Source organism: Myotis nattereri (assembly GCF_964212035.1).
Source record: "Myotis nattereri genome assembly, chromosome: 12".
NCBI lineage: Eukaryota > Metazoa > Chordata > Mammalia > Chiroptera > Vespertilionidae > Myotis > Myotis nattereri.
The window spans coordinates 2,698,702-2,715,868 of record NC_138087.1 but is presented as its reverse complement, the minus strand read 5'-3'; the positions used below and the strand labels follow the sequence as shown (position 1 = coordinate 2,715,868).

Here is a 17,167-nt window from a genome sequence, read left to right as displayed (position 1 = left end):
CATTGACTCCACGAGATGGTGAAAGGTGATGTGAGGAATCTGACACCATGCCTGATGCCTCTTTTAACTTCGTCCCACAAATGCTCAATTGGATTGAGATCTGGTGATTGTGGGGCCACCTAAGCAAGGTAAAGTCTCCCTCATGTTCTTGAAACCAGTCTGCACAATACGAGCACCGTGGCATGGCGCATTGTCTTGTTGGAAGAAGCCATCTCCATTGGGATACGCCAGCAACATGATAGGATGAACTTGATCAGCAACGATACTTAGGTAGGTTGTGCTATTCAGACGTTGTTCCACACGAATTAAAGGGCCCAAATCATGCCAGGAAAACATGCCCCAAACCATAACACTGCCCCCACCAGCTTGAAGGGTTGTACTCATGCATGCGGGGTGCATGCTTTCATGCTGTTTCTGCCAAATTCTCACTCTGCCATCTGCATGATGCAACTGGAAATGTGATTCATTGGACCACATGACTTTTTTCCAATGCTTGACTATCCAATCCTTGTGTTCCTGTGCAAATTGGAGATGTTTTATCTTGGTAACTGCAGACAGCAAAGGTGTTCAAACAGGCCTTCGGCTTCCATATCCCATATGATGCAGTGTTCGGCTAATTTGCCTACAAACGTCAGGTGGACATAATAATCTGGCCACTCAGTGTAGATAAGTGGTTCTCAACCTTGGCTGCACATTACAATCACCTGGGAATCTTTTTAAAATCCTGATTTCTGGGCCTCATCCTCCGGAAATTCTGTTTCTTTGTTATGGGGTGAAGCTAGGTCATTCCCTCATGCTGCAGAGGACATTGTTCGCAGCAAACCTTTGCAATTCAGGCAGTTTTGCTTGGAGGGAAGACAGCTGATCCACACTATTGGAAAACACCATGCCCTATGTGTGGAGTTTATGAGGTCCATTATGAGACTGAGAATAACAATAAGTCTCCAGGCAGAAGCAACTGCCCCACCCTGTTGGGAAACCTCTCGCCCCACCTCTGGACGACTAACTGATGGCTACTCAAGACTGAACTCAATTAGTCTGCAGGCAGTGGAGAGTCTCTGAAGGCTTTGCATCTTTGTCTAATCTAACTAGTCAGAAATAGCATCTGACACTGTCCTGACCAAGAGACTGAGAAGCGTAGAGGAGTAGCAGATGTTCCTCATACATAGTCACAAACCTTAACAGGCAGCCAAACTAGGGGGTCAGAAAAACAATCCCCAAATGAAAGAATAAGAGAAATTCTCCAGAAGAGATAAATGAGATGTAGATAAGAAACTTACCTGATACAGAGTTCAGAATAATGGCAAAGATGCTCAACAGCATGAGAAAAGATATAGTAATTATGAAAAAAAGAACAAGTGTAAATAAAGTATGACATAGAAGACATTGGAAAGAATACACAGCAGACTAGCAAAAGCTGAGTATCAGATCAGTGACTTAGAAGACAGGAAAGAAAAAATCACTCAATCAGAGAACCAAAAAGAGAAAAAACAAAATACAGGGGGGACAGCTTAAGGGAGCTGTGGGACAACATGAAATGCAACAATATTTGCATGATAGGTGTGCCAAAAGGGAAAGAAAGGGAGCAAGGAACAGATAATATGTTTGAAGAAATAATGGCAGAAAACTTCACTAGCTTGGTAAAGGAAAAAGTCACACAAGCTCAGGAGCCACAGAGAATCCCAAGAAAAAAGAACCCAAACAGGACCATGCCCAAACACATCACAATGAAGATGCCAAATTAAAGACAAAGAGAGAATTTTAAAGGCAGTAAGAGAAAAGCAATTTGATACCTACAAAGGAGCTGCCGTATAAGGCTGTCAGCTGATCTCTCTTCAGAAACTCTATAGGCCAAAAGAAAATTGCATGAAGTACTCAAGGTAATGGAAAGCAAGGATCTGAAACCAAGATTACTACATCCATCAAGTATATCACTCAAAATAAATGGTGAAATAAAGAGCTTCCCAGACAAAAAAAGGCTAAAGGAGTTCATCACCACCAAGACAGCATTACAAGAAATGCTAAAGAGACTGCTATGAGAAGAAGAAATAGAAATCTAGGCATACAGAATTTAAATGGCAATAAATAAGTATCTATCATGATAACCTTAAATGTAAATGAATTAAGTGCTCCAATCAAAAGACATTGGGTAGCTGAAAAAACATGGATAAAAAAAACATGACCCAACTATATGCTGTCTACAAGAGGCCCACCTCAGAACAAAAGACTGACACAGGACTAGAGTGAAGGAATAGAAAAAATTTTTCATGCAAATGGAAACAAACAAAAATAGCGGGGGTAGCAATACTCATATCTGAAAAAATAAACTCAAAATGAAGGCCATCACAAGAGACAACAAAGGTCACTACATGATACTAAAGGGACTGATACAACAGGAGGATATAACCTTGGTAAACATATATGCACTCAATATATAAGCACCAAAATACATAAAAAAAACTTCTAGAGGACTTTAAGGAAGAGACTGACAACAATACAGTCATAGTAGGGGACTTTAACACCCCACTGACTTCACTGGATAGATCTTCCAGACAAAAAATTAACAAGCAAACAGTGACTCTAAAGGACACACTGGATCAGATGGATTGAATTGACATTTATAGAACATTTCATCCCAAAGCAGCAGAATACACTCTTCTCAAGTGCACATGGATCATTCACAAAGATAGACCACATGTTAGGACCCAAAACAAGTCTCTACAAGTTCAAGAAGATTAAAATCATATCAAACATCTTCTCAGATCACAGTGGAATGAAATTACAAATCAACTACAGTAAAAAACACCCCCAAACATTCAAACACATGGAGGCTAAATAGCATGTTATTAAACAATGAATGGGTTGCCAATGAGATCAGCAAAGAAATAAAAAACTTCCTGGGAACACCCAACAAACAAAAACCTCTGAGACACAGAAAAAGCAGTCCTGAGAGAGAAGTTCATAGCATTACAAGCATACCTCAAAAAACAAGAAATATTAATAATTAACTATTTAACCCCGACAACTTAAAGAATTATAAAGAGAATAATAATGCCCAGAGTAAATAGGAGGAAGGTTATAATAACTATTAGAGCATAAGTAAATTATATAGAGACTAAAAAAAAAATACAAAAAAAAAAATAAATGAAAAAAAGAGCTGGTTCTTTGAAAAGATAACCAAGATTGATGAACTGTTCGCAGACTCATCAAGAAACAAAGAGCGAGGACTCAAATAAATAAAATCAGAAATGAAAGTAGTAAAGTAAACACTGACACCAAAGAAATACAAATAATTATAAGCGAACAACTAAATGCCAACAAGCTGGACAATGTGGATGAAATGGAGAAATTCCCAGAAAAATACATTCTCCTAAAACCGAATCAGGAAGAATCAGAAAACTTGAATAGGCCAATAACAACTGAGGAAATAGAAGCAGTAATAAAAAAACTCCCAGCAAACAATTTAAGTCCGGATGCTTCACAGGGGAGTTTTACCAAACATTCAAAGAAGATCTAATAACTATCGTCCTCAAACTATTTCAGAAAATCCAAGAGGAAGGAACACTTCCAAACACTTTTTATGAGGCCAGCATAATCTTAATTCCAAAACCAGATAAAGACACTACAAAGGAAGAGAATTACAGGCCAATATCCCTGATAATCCTAGATGCTAAAATCCTCAACAAAATGTTAGCAAATTGGATCCAGCATTACATTAGAAAGATCATACACCATGACCAAGTGGCATTTATTCCAGGGATACCCACTTTCACCACTCTTATTCAACATAGCACTGGAAGTCCTAGCCACAATAATCAGACAAGAAGAAATAAAGGCATCCAAATTGTAAAGGAAGAAGTGAAAATCTCATGATATGATATTGGACATAGAAAACCCTAAAGACTCCACCAAAAAAGTACTACATTTAATAAATGAATTTGGCAATGTAGCAGGATACAAAACCAACACCCCCAAATTGATGCCTTTTTTATACACCAATAATGAATTTCCAGAAAGAGAAACTAAACAAACAATCCCATTTACCATCGCAACAAAAAAAATTAAGGTACTTAGGAATAAACTTAACCAAGGAGGTAAAAGACCTGTACTCAGAAATCTACAGTATATTGAAAAAAGAGACAGAGAAGATATAAACAAGTGGAAGAATATACTGTGTTCATGGACTGGTAGAATTAACATTAAAATGTCCATACTATACACGGTAATCTACAGATTCAATGCAATCCCTATTAAAATAACAACAGCATATTTCACAGATCTAGAATAAACACTTCAAACATTTATATGAAACTAAAAAAGATCTCAAATAGCTGCAGCAATCTTCAGAAAGAACAAAATTGGAGGAATCACAACACCAGATTTCAAGTTTACTCTAAAGCAGTCGTTCTCAACCTTTCTAATGCCGCGACCCTTTAATACAGTTCCTCATGTTGTGGTGACCCCCAACCAAAAAATTATTTTCGTTGCTACTTCATAACTGTAATTTTGCTACTCTTATGAATCGTAATGTAAATATCTGATATGCAGGATGTATTTTCATTGTTACAAATTGAACATAATTAAAGCATAGTGATTAATCACAAAAACAATATGTAAGTACATATGTGTTTTCTGATGGTCTTAGGTGACCCCTGTGAAAGGGTTGTTTGACCCCTAAAGGGGTCGCGACCCACAGGTTGATAACCGCTGCTCTAAAGCTCCTGTGCTCCAAAGAGCCTGGTACTGACACAAAACAGGCATACAGATCAATGGAATAGAACAGAGACCCCAGAAATTGACCCAAGCCATTACACTCAATATTTGACAAAGGAGACAAGCGCATACAATGACGTCAAGACAGTCTTTTCAATAAATGGTGTTGGGAAAATTGGAAAGATACATGCAAAAAAATGAAACTAGACCACCAATTCACACCATACACAAGAATAAACTCAAAATGGATACAGGACTTAAATGTATGTAGTGAAACCATAAAAATCCCAAAAGAAACCATAGGCAGCCAAATCTCAGACATCTCTTGTAGCAATATGTTTATTAATACACCTCCTAGGACAAAAGAAACTAAGGAGAAAATAAACAAATGGGACTACATCAAAATAAAAAGCTTCTGCACAGCAAAAGAAACCATCAACAAAATGAAAAGAGAGCCCACTGTATGGGAGAACATATTTGGCAATGATACATTTGATAAAGGGTTAATATCCAAAATATATAAGGAACTCACAACTTAACAAAAGGAAGACAAACAATCCAATAAAAAAATTGGCAAAGGATCTAAATAGACACCTCTCCAAAGTGGACATACAGACAGCCAAGAGACATATGAAAACATGCTCAAAGTCACTGATCATCAGAGAGATGCAAATTAAAACGACAATGAGGTATCACCTCACTCCTGTCAGAATGGCTATCTTCAACAAATCAACAAATGACAAGTGCTGGCGAGGATGCGGAGAAAAGGGAACCCTAGTGCACTGCTGGTGGGAATGCAGACTGGTGCAGCCATTATGGAAAACAGTATGGAGTTTCCTCAAAAAATTGAATATGGAACTGCCATTTGACTCAGTGATCTTACTTTTAGAAATATATCCTAAGAAACCCAAAACACCAATCAGAAAGAATGTATGCACCCCGATGTTCATAGCAACACAATTTACAATAGCGAAGATCTGGAAACAGCCCAAGTGCCCATCAGTAGGTGAGTGGATAAAAAAGCTGTAGTACACTTATACCATGGAATACTATGCAGCAGTAAAAAAGAAGGATCTCTTATCTTTTGAGACAGCATGGAGGGACCTGGAGAGTATTATGCTAAGCGAAATAGGTCAGTCAGAGAAAGACAATTATCACATGATGTCACTCACATGTGGAATGTAATAAAATAAAGTGATGAATGGAGTGGATATAGAGACATGGAAGCATGGAACAGACTGAGGAATCTCAGAGGTAAGGTGGTGGGGCTGGGTGAGTGGGAGGTAATCAACCAAGGACCTTGTATGCATATATGCATGGCCCATTAACATAGACAATAGGGTGGTGAAGGCCTGGGATGAGGGGCCGAGGTGGGCTGGTGGGGTCAATGAGGGAAAAAAGGGGACATGTAATACTTTCAACAATAAAGATAAAAAAAAAATGGTTATTGCAAATATCTATGTAATTTAGCTAGGTATTTTTCACATCTTGTTTTATGTTTTGCTTTGTCCTTTCCTCATCCTTTTGGTGATCATGGCAACTATAACTTAGAAGCTAATTTAAAAACCCTGCACAAGTTGTCTGGCACAGCATGACTTAAGCACTGTTTTTACAAAAGCTGTGAAAGCTGTGCACCACTCCCTTAGCTGGCAGGATAGAGCCACACACTTTAGACTAGATGAGGGCCCACGTACGGTTTGCTCAGAGGCTTCTCCAACATCGTCATATTCAAGAATGGCCTTGTACAGGGTGTTAAGCAGGTGAGATGCCCGCACGACATTCCGAGTGTCCGGTGGGACTTCTGCTATGCCAGTGCTAAAGACTTTGTGTAGAACCTTCAGCTGAGCCAGTCGAGGCGACAACTTGTCCACTACTATGGCAAGAGTTATTGTCGTATCTGCAAATATCAAGAAATCAAACTCATTAGCCAGGAAAAATATGCTTTCAAATGTGTTCAGCCATTATGGAAAGGCAGAGCCAACAGAGGATGCTGGATTTTCATCTTGTATCACAAAGGATTCATTTTCCTAAAGAAATTATTTCCTAAAGGGAGAAAAAAAAGCAGAAAAATAATGTATAAAGGAACTGACAGAAACACAAGTGATTCCTAAACATATAGAAAGATACTCAATCTCACTTGTAATAAAAGAATACAAACTAAAACTACATTGTGGGAAAAAAATTCCAGACTACAATGGGATACTATTTCAGTGAGGGGATGGTGGGGTGACTGACTACAGAGGGGGAGAAAGAGCAAGTCCCTTTATGGGGATGGCACAACTCTGAGTCCCAAACATGAAGGTGATTATGTGAATCTACACATGCGACAAAATGTTGCCGACTGCACACAGGTATTACTAGCTCCTCCCCGCTCCCAACAAAAAAGCAAGTATCTGCAAACTGGTGAAACCCACATCAGGTCTGTAGATTGGTTAATCAATATGCCATGTCAATTTCCTGGTTTGGTAACAGACTGTAGTTATGTAACCCATTGAGGACGTGGGGTGATGGGAACACAGGACTCAGCACTACCCTGTGCAGTAGTTGTAAATAAAAGTTGAGAAGGAAACCAACACTGGGTCACCATTTCACACCTGTCATATTGGTATCAAAAAGTTTGATAACACACTGTTGGCAAGACTATAAGTATGATAATTTGTAAAACACTGTGTAATATGAAAACATGAGAATTCTCATGATCTGTCTGCAATGTGTTAAGAATTTATGCTATAGATAACTTGCTGCACACGTGCACTGTGAATTATACATAAGAGGTTATCACTGCAGTAGTTAGCAATAGCAAAAGATCAGAAACAACCTAAATGTCCACCAAAAGGGGCCTTGGCTAGTAGCTCAGTTGGTTAGAGCATTGTTCTGATACACCAAGGTTGCGGGTTCGATCTCCAGTCAGGGCATATACAAGAAGCAACCAACAAATGCATGGATGGGTGGAACAAATCAATGTTCTTCTCTTTCCCTTCCTCTCTCTCTCTCTCTCTCTCTCAAATCTATATATTAAAAAAATAAAAAATAAAAATGAGGAGGCTCTTTATATACTTACTAGAGGCCCAGTGCATGGATTCATGCACAAGTGGGATCCCTCGGCCTGGCCTGTTGGGATGGGGCCGAAACTGGCTCTCCGACATCCCCCAAGGGGTCCCAGATTGCGAGGGCAGTTCTTGGGTGATGCAGACCGGAATTGGGCTCCCTCCTCTCTGGTTCCTAGTGCGTCACCTGCGAACCACAGCTGCCAAGTCACAGTTCAGCAGCTCCTGCATTGAGCGTCTGCCCTCTGGTGGTCAGTGCGCATCATAGCTATTGGTTGAATGGTTGGCCAGTTGCTTAGGCTTTTATATATATACTAGAGGCCCAGTGCACAACATTCGTGCACTGGGGGCTGTGGGGGGGTCCCTCAGCCCGACCTGCACCCTCTCCAATCTGGGAGCCCTCACCAATCCGGGAGTTTCTGTCTGTCTTTGCAATCATATGAGTGAACTGTCTGAGAATCCAACTCAGTTTGGTTTGTAGCTCACAGAACAATAGAGGCATTTTTTTTTCTTTGCTTCATTGGTGAAGATTTCCTGTAAGTTTTAGGATATCTTCCCCATAATTTTTCCTAGGCACTCTGATTTTGCTTATGTCTCTCACCTTTGTTTTCCCTCCATCCCCCACCGCAACAGTAACTTGCTCCAGGCTCACTTTGCTCTAGTGTCTAGGAGATCTGTCTGCCACCAGAACTACGATTCCCAGCATTCATGGTGCTCCCCGCGCTCTGGGCTTCCGCTTCCGGCCCTGGGGCTGCCACCAGAACTACTATTCCCAGAATTCCTGGTGCTCCCCACGCTGCTGGGAACGACCGAGGGAGCCACATCCCCACAAGCCGCAGGCTCTCCTGCTCTGGTCTCTGCCTGGCACCTGTGTATGCAAATTAACCTGTCATCTTTGTTGGGTTAATTTGCATACTCACGCCTGATTGGCTGGTGAGTGTAGCAGAAGGACGGTGAATTTACATGTTTCTCTTTTATTATATAGGACATATATAGATAAGGTAGTAATCTTTTTTAAAATATATATTTTTTATTTCAGAGAGAGGAAGGGAGGGGGAGAGAGATAGAAACATCAATGATGAGAGAGAATCATTGATTGGATGCCTCCTACACTCCCCTTAATGGGGATCAAGCCCACAACCTAGTCATGTGCCCTGACCGGGAATCGAAACGTGATCTCCTGGTTCATAGGTCGATGCTCAACCACTGAGCCATGCTGACTGGGCATAAGGTAGCAATCCTAAAAATTTAAATAAGAAATCATTTGAAGGGGGCAGTTCATAGACATCTAGGTATGCATATATGAACAGGCATTGACTACATGTATTTAAGTTCTCTCAGGGAGGGTGTACCAGACACTGATCACTTGGCTGCCTCTAGGGAGAGGAACTGAGTACTCATCTGGACAATTGGAGCAGGAGGAAAAGTTTTCACAGTCTTTTGTTACTGTTTGTATTTTTAAAGATATGAACAGCTTAAAATATAAATTTAAAATAATTTAAAAAATGAAAGTACTCATAACAATTATTTGCCATGTAATTTTCAAACTTTATATCAATTAACAACCTAAATGGCATTCAAAGTATGTTGTGTGTCAAAGGGAAGAACATTTCAATACCGTTATTGATGATACACTTCTCAATTTCTGTAAGTTCTTCTTTGAAAGTAATAAAGTATTTGTATAGGGCCCACATGAAAGCCTGGTAAGTTCGAAAGGGAGCTTCCGTCAGCTTCTTAAGGATGGATCCATTCCCAGGAAGCGTATGCTCGGAGCTGTGCCCCATGACTTCATCGATGAACTCCTGGAGTCGGAACACAACCTGGCCATACGCTGCTATCTGCTCCAGCACTGATCGCAAACAGCTCTGTGGTCAGATGAAATGAGAATTAAAAACTGCAATTATTAAAGTCAGTCTCTGTAAGTACTCAAATTCATATCCCCCTCACTGTAAAATATTTCTTTCATGACTGTTTTGAACACTATGCTGAGGAGATGACAAACTAATAAAGCAAATATTTAGACTCAAAGGATACTGTGAGCATTAATTTCTACAGAATATAGAATTATGGCTTCTACTTTTTAAAAACACATTTCTGGCAAATGCACTACAGGCAACAACAACAACAAAATTACAGTATGCAGCTTTCCCAATACACAATGACGAATAAAAAAGAGAAAACACAAATTAAAACTAAATGTAATATCACAAACAATACTAAAGAATTCTCTAAGCACTGTTAAGATGTACAACTTAATTTGCCTTTTAGATCTTAAATATATTTAGTAGTTATTTTTAATAATGAAAAATGTTCTAGTTATATAAAGATGAGCTAAATAAATCCTATCATTTAATTGAAACTATAATAAATACAAATCACTTACATGTGTCAAATGGGTCACTATTACATTGTTTCTCACATTTACCTTCCCATCTATCAACTGAAATATAAAGAGCTTTTTGACCCCTGAAAGTAACCTGAAATGAAATAAAAAAAATGAGTGTATTTTAGTCTAGAAAAATATTCACTCCTGCAGGGTGGGCAACCTTCCTTCTGCCAGGAACCATTTCAATATTTATAACATCATTTTTGGCCATATGTAATTACCAACTTAAACATTAGCCTGTTCTATTTGGTCAAACATTTATTTTTTTAAATTTAATTTTTATTTTTTTTATATATATATTTTATTGATTTTTTTACAGAGAAGGAGAGGGATAGAGAGTTGGAAACACTGATGAGAGAGAAACATCAATCAGCTGCCTCCGGCACACTCCCTACTGGGGATGTGCCCGCAACCAAGGTACATGTCCTTGACCAGAATTGAACCTGGGACCCTTGAGTCCTCAAGCCGACACTCTATCAACTGAGCTAAACCGGTTAGGGCTGGTCAAACATTTAATTAGCTCTCCCCTAATGCCTAGGTGGGGCCAGAGGGAATGATTTCTCAGGCCTTATGTGGCCTGCAGACAGGATGTTCCCCAGCCCTGCACTACAGTAGTGATAAGACATTTTAACAAAAGACTCAAAATTGAGCAGTTGAGGCAGAGGTCAGATAACTGGAAAACAGAACACATTAATCTCTTAATCCGATTACCTTATCACTCAAGATAATCTCAATATTATCTTAGAGAGAAGTTCAAAACAGTGGTTTTTTTAAATCTTTTTTTAAAAATTAAATCTTTATTGTTCAGATTATTACAGTTGCTCCTCTTTTTTCCCCCTATAACTCCCCTCCACACAGTTACAACCCCACCCTCCTCCCTCACTCCCCACCCACTGTCCTCATCCATAGGTGCACGATTTTTGTCCAGTCTCTTCCCGCATCCCCCTCACCCATTCCCCCCCCCCACAAGAATTGTCAGTCCACTCCCTTTCTATGCCCCTGATTCTATTATAATCACCAGTTCATCAGATTACTCACTTGATTTTCAGATTCACTTGTTGATAGATGCATATTTGTTATTCATAATTTGTATCTTTACCTTTTTATTCTTCCTCTTCTTAAAGGATACCTTTCAGCAATTCATATAATACTGGTTTGGTGGTGATGAACTCCTTTAGCTTTTCCTTATCTGTGAAGCTCTATATCTGGCCTTCAATTCTGAATGATTGCTTTGCTGGATAAAGAAATCTTGGTTGTAGGTTCTTGGCATTCATCACTTTGAATATTTCTTGCCACTCCCTTCTGGCCTGCAAAGTTTCTGTTGAGATATCAGTTGACAGTCGTATGGGTACTCCCTTGTAGGTAATTGACTGTCTTCTTTTGTTGCTTTTAAGATTCTCTCTTTGTCTTTTGCTCTTGGCATTTTAATTATGATGTGTCTTGGTGTGGTCCTCTTTGGATTCCTTTTGTTTGGGGTTCTCTGCGCTTCCTGGACTTGTAAGTCTATTTCTATCACCAGGAAGGGGAAGTTTTCTGTCATTATTTCTTCAAATAGGTTTTCAATATCTTGCTCTCTCTCTTCTTCTGGCACCCCCATAATTTGGATGTTGGTTTGCTTAAAGTTGTCCCAGAGGCTCCTTACACTATCTTCATATTTTTAGATTCCTTTTTCTTTTTGCTTTTCCGGTTGGGTGTTTTTGCTTCTTCGTATTTCAAATCTTTGACTTGATTCTTGCGATCCTCTAGTCTGCCGTTGGAACTCTGCATAATATCCTTTATTTCAGTCAGTGTATGCTTAATTTCTAGTTGGTCCTTTTTCATAACCTCGAGGGTCTCACTAGATTTCTTGAGGGTCTCACTACATTTACCGGTGGTCGCTCACCAGACTTTTGGAGGGTCTTACTAAATTTATCGGCGGTTTCTAGAAAGTTCTTGAAAAACCTTAAAAGTGTGGTTTTGAACTCTATATCCACTCACTTGCTTTCCTCTATTTCTGTCATTTGTGACCTGTTTCTTTGTCTCTGTATTTTTAATGCTTCCCTGTGTTGGTAGAGTGGCTTTGTGTGCTAGGTGTCCTATAGGGACCAGTGGCTCAGCCTCTCCAATGACCTGAGGTGGACACTCTTGGTTAACCCCTTTGTGGGCTTTGTACACAGTCTTGTTGTAGTTAAGCGTTGATTGTTGTAGGTATCACTGTGAGGAATTGACCTCCAGGCCAACTGGCTGTGAGAGTCAGCTGTGTCTACAGTGGGAGAACTTCTGTGCTGAAGACACCCTTATGAGGCAAGACTTGCTTCAGTGGGGCTTTGGTGCTCACTGAGTCTGCCCCCTGAGTGTGTCCCTTATGGATTTGAGGAGTTGTAATCGGATGGTCCCACTCTGACCACTGGGTACACTGGCTCTTGGATCTAAGGAGGTGCTAATTTAGCCTCTGCCTGAGGCTACCCAGCAGGAGCAACGGAGAGATCTGCAGATTCCCCTTCCTTGTTTGGGGTTTGAAGGTGCCCAAATGAGGTCTAGCTGTGAAGCAATGCAAGCTGCTGTGGGGCCTTGGGCATTCTCTTGGAAGTTCTGGGTCTGACTGGCCCAGCTGCAGTTTGTTAGGAAATTTTACATTGCAAAGGGCCAGGTCATTCATATGCAAAAGCCTCTGCTGCAGCTTGGGTGGGGCGGGGTCTCAGGGAATGAACAGGGTGGAGCATGCAGCTATGGCTGATCCTCAGCCCTGCCCTATGGGGCCCCGCGTCTCAGTGTCCGGGAATCGCTGCAAACACCTCTGAGAGAAAGCCGCCATCAAGTTCCGAGTTCTGCCCGCTGCCGGACAGTCCAGTTTCTCCCTGTATGAGTCTGGGTCCCCAGAGACTCACCCGGAACTGGAGTTCAGAGCAGTCAGGGGCTTGTGACTCCCTCCCGATTTAAAAAGACAGCCGCATCCTAGTTGCCAGCCCTTGCTGGGTGTGCCTCCGTACCTCTGCACTTTCTTTCCGCACCTCCTCTGAGTCTCAGTGTGCTTTTCTCTTTCCTTCTAGTTGTAGAATTTCCACTCAGCCATCCTTCCTGTGGTTCTGGATGATATCCGTTTTTGTCTGTTAGTTGTATTTTTATATTTGTTGTGGGAGGCAGCAATTTCCGGTGTTTACCTATGCCGCCATCTTGGTTTCTCAAAACAGTATTATCAAAGCCCTTCCTCCCAGAGGAGATGGTCCAACAACTATTCCTGCTTTTATTTAATTTTTATTTTTTTAATTAAATCTTTATTGTTCAGATTATTACATTAGTGACTCTTTTTTCCCACCATAACTCCCCTCCACCCAGTTCCCACCCCACCCTCCGCCCTCACTCCCCACCCACTATCCTCATCCATAGGTGCATGATTATTGTACAATCTCTTCCCTCACCTCACACCCCTTCCCCCCCGCCCAAGAATAGTCCATTCCCTTTCTATGTCCCTGATTCTATTACAATCGCCAGTTCATACTGTTCATCAGATTATTTATTCCCTTGATTTTTAGATTCACTTGTTAATAGATGTGTATTTGTTGTTCATAATTTGTATCTTTACCTTTTTCTTCCTCTTCCTCTTCTTAAAGGATACCTTTCAGCATTTCATATAATACTGGTTTGGTGGTGATGAACTCCTTTAGCTTTTTCTTATCTGTGAAGCTCTATATCTGGCCTGCACTTCTGAATGATAGTTTTGCTGGATAAAGTAGTCTTGGTTGTAGGTTCTTGGCATTCATCACTTTGAATATTTCTTGCCACTCCCTTCTGGCCTGCAAAGTTTCTGTTGAGAAATCAGCTGACAGTCGTATGGGTATTCCCTTGTAGGTAACTGAGTTTCTTTCTCTTGCTGCTTTTAAGATTCTCTCTTTGTCTTTTCCTCTTGGCATTTTAATGATGATGTGTCTTGGTGTGGTCCTCTTTGGATTCCTTTTGTTTGGGGTTCTCTGCGCTTCCTGGACTTGTAAGTCTATTTCTTTCACCAGGTAGGGGAAGTTTTCTGTCATTATTTCTTCAAATAGGTTTTCAATATCTTGCTCTCTCTCATCTTCTGGCACACCTATAATTCGGATGTTGGTATGCTTGAAGCTGTCCCAGAGGCTCCTTACACTATCCTCGCATTTTTGGATTCTTTTTTCATTTTGCTTTTCCGGTTGGGTGATTTTTGCTTCCTCGCATTTCAAATCATTGACTTGATTCTTGCGCTCCTCTGGTCTGCTGTTGGGAGTCTGTATAATGTTCTTTATTTCAGTCAGTGTATGCTTAATTTCTAGTTGGTCCTTTATCACAACATCGAGGGTCTCATTAGATTTCTTGAAAATCTCACTACATTTATCGGCGGTCTCACCAGTCTTTTCGAGGGCCTTATTAAGTTTATCGGTGGCTTCTAGACAGTTCTTTAAAGACCTTAAATGTGTGGTTTTGAACTCTATATCCAGCAGTTTGCTTTCCTCCAATTCTGTCGTTTGTGTCCTGTTTCTTTGTCTCGGCATTTTTTATGCTTCGCTGTGTCGATAGAGTTCCTTTCTGTGCTAAGTGTCCCAATTACCTGAGGTAGACACTCTTGGTGCACCCCCTTGTGGGCTTTGTGCACAGTCTTGTTGTAATTAAGCCTTGATTGTTGTAGTTATCACTGTGAGGAATTGACCTCCAGGCCAATTGGCTGTGAGAATCAGCTGTGTCTGCAGTGGGAGAACTTCTGTGCTGGAGACGCCCCTCTGGGGCTAGACTTGCTTCAATGGGGCTTTGATGCTCACTGAGTCTTCCCCCTGAGTGTGTCTTTTATGGTTCCACAGAGCTGCAAACTGGATGGTCCCACTCTGACCTCTGGGCTTCCTGGCTCCTGGATCTATAGGGAGGTGCTAATCTAGCCTTTGCCTGAGGCTATCCAGCAAAAGTCTCCCTGCAGGGCTTGGGCGGGGCGGGTCCCACGGGATCAATAGGGTGGGGTTAGCAATTATGGCTGCTCTCAGTCTTGCCCTCAGAGGCTCTGCTTCTCAGTGTCCCAGTAATTGCTGCAAGCCCCACAGAGAGAAAGCTGCCCTAGGGTTCTGAGCGATGCCAGACAGTCCCGCTTCTCCCGTATGAGTCTGGGTTCCTAGAGACTCGCCCGGAGCTGGAGCTCAGAGTCTGAGACTCCCTCCCGATTGAAAACAACAACCACACCCTCAGCCGCCAGCCCGCTCCGCATGCACTCTGCACCTTAGTATTTTACTTCAGCACTGCGCCTCCTCTGAGTCTCAGTATGTTTTACTCTTTCCTCCCAGTTGTAGAATTTCCACTCAGCCTGCCTTCCGGTGGTTCTGGATGATGTCCGTTCTGTCTTTTAGCTGTATTTTTGAAGTGGTTGTTCGAGGCAACAAACTCCGGTGTTTACCTATGCCGCCATCTTGGTTTCTCCCCTATAATTTTTGAGCTCTTCCTGCTTTTAGAAGGTCAACATTACCCTTTCTGCAGAAGGGACCAGAACTGGAGATCTCTGTAGTGACAACCGCTACATGCTGAGCTTTTCACCTCCATTTTGTGTGACACAATCTGATTTCTTAGATTCCTGGTTCGCAGGTATGAGGCACAGGCTAACTTTCACTGATATACTCTGCCTATTACAAGCGGTAAGCAGCAAACTAGCAACCTTGCTTTGAACTCAGATATTAGAAAAGTGATAGCTTAACCTAATGAAATCAGATAGTAAGCTATTCAAAATAAAAAAGAAGTAAATACATCAAAACCATCATCTCCATGGCTGAAAATGCACTGTGGGCTTCCTCAGTTCAGGTGCCCACTGGGGACTCTTTAGGATTCATACCGAATGGCCTGTTTCTAAGTAACAGATGAAAAAATCCTGAACACTTTTCTTTAAAAATGAACATTTTGCTTCTCACTAATAAAGTCTTCTATTAACTGGGTGAACAGGACTCACCATAGGGTTTCCCGAATAACCTGTGTCTCAGTAACAAAAACTCTGTCACCTGGAACATATAACGGGTCACTGCTGTACAAGTGCTGGTCCCTATTAGAAAGCAAACAGCAAATGTTAATGAAAAAGTTTCTCATTTAATAAAACTACCTCTCGCCGAAACCGGTTTGGCTCAGTGGATAGAGCGTTGGCCTGCGGACTGAAAGGTACCAGGTTCGATTCCGGTCAAGGGCATGTACCTGGGTTGTGGGCATATCCCCAGTAGGAGATGTGCAGGAGGCAGCTGATCGATGTTTCTCTCTCATCGATGTTTCTAACTCTCTATCTCTCTCCCTTCCTCTCTGTAAAAAATCAATAAAATATATTTTAAAAATAAATAAATAAATAAATAAATAAATAAATAAATAAAATAAAACTACCTCTCAAAGAATATATGAAATTTAGTGGTAATTTAACCAGTGATCAATAAACAAGTAAACATGATACAAACTGTAAATGGCCTCCCATATTCATTTTCACAAATCAACTAAAATACTCCTGAAAAAGCACTTTCAGAGCAATCCCAATTGTTATGTTTACTGCTGATTGTATAGGGCCCACATGAATATTTAAAGTATGTATCATTTGTGGGTTTTTTTGGTCAAAATGGCAATCGTACTTTTATTGACATAAAAGTGTTTTAAAAAATTTATTTTCCAAAAGAATTTGGAAAAGCCTAAACTTTTTATTTCACCAGCCAGCCTGATGCTGCAATTTAAAATCTTCAAGGTCCACACAAATAGCGTTCAGACTTCCTTCTTCCAGGGAACAGAGGGAGCAGAGGTCAGCCTCAGGCTATGTGCTAATAGAACATTTCTCTGCTAGTCTGTTACACAGGCACTAGCCAAGCTTCTTCTTTTTGAATTCATTGTTATTTATTTTACTCATAAATCTATTTATTTATTTACCTCACCTGAGGACATGCTTAGAGAGAGGAAGGGGAGGGGGGGGGGAAGGGGGGGGAGAGAGAGAGAGAGAGAGAGAGAGAGAGAGAGAGAGAGAGAAACATCAATTGGCTGCCTCCTGCATGCACACTGACTAGAGATTGAGCCCACAACCTGGGCA

The 17,167-nt window shown here is 40.9% G+C and overlaps 1 protein-coding gene across 2 annotated transcripts in view; it reads right to left on the bottom strand.

Annotated features, from left to right (window-relative positions):
- Window positions 1–17,167, bottom strand: part of TUBGCP5 (tubulin gamma complex component 5) — a 119,506-nt gene that overhangs the window by 40,501 nt on the left and 61,838 nt on the right. Inside the window, exons 8-11 of one of the 2 annotated variants that reach the window (XM_081103198.1) lie at window positions 16,067–16,156; window positions 10,144–10,237; window positions 9,379–9,625; window positions 6,408–6,610 (exon numbers count right to left, since the gene is read on the bottom strand). In XM_081103198.1, the coding sequence (XP_080959324.1) occupies window positions 6,408–6,610; window positions 9,379–9,625; window positions 10,144–10,237; window positions 16,067–16,156 (634 nt within the window). The remainder of the gene's footprint in view (window positions 1–6,407; window positions 6,611–9,378; window positions 9,626–10,143; window positions 10,238–16,066; window positions 16,157–17,167) is intronic. The other variant, XM_081103199.1, reaches the window with a different exon arrangement.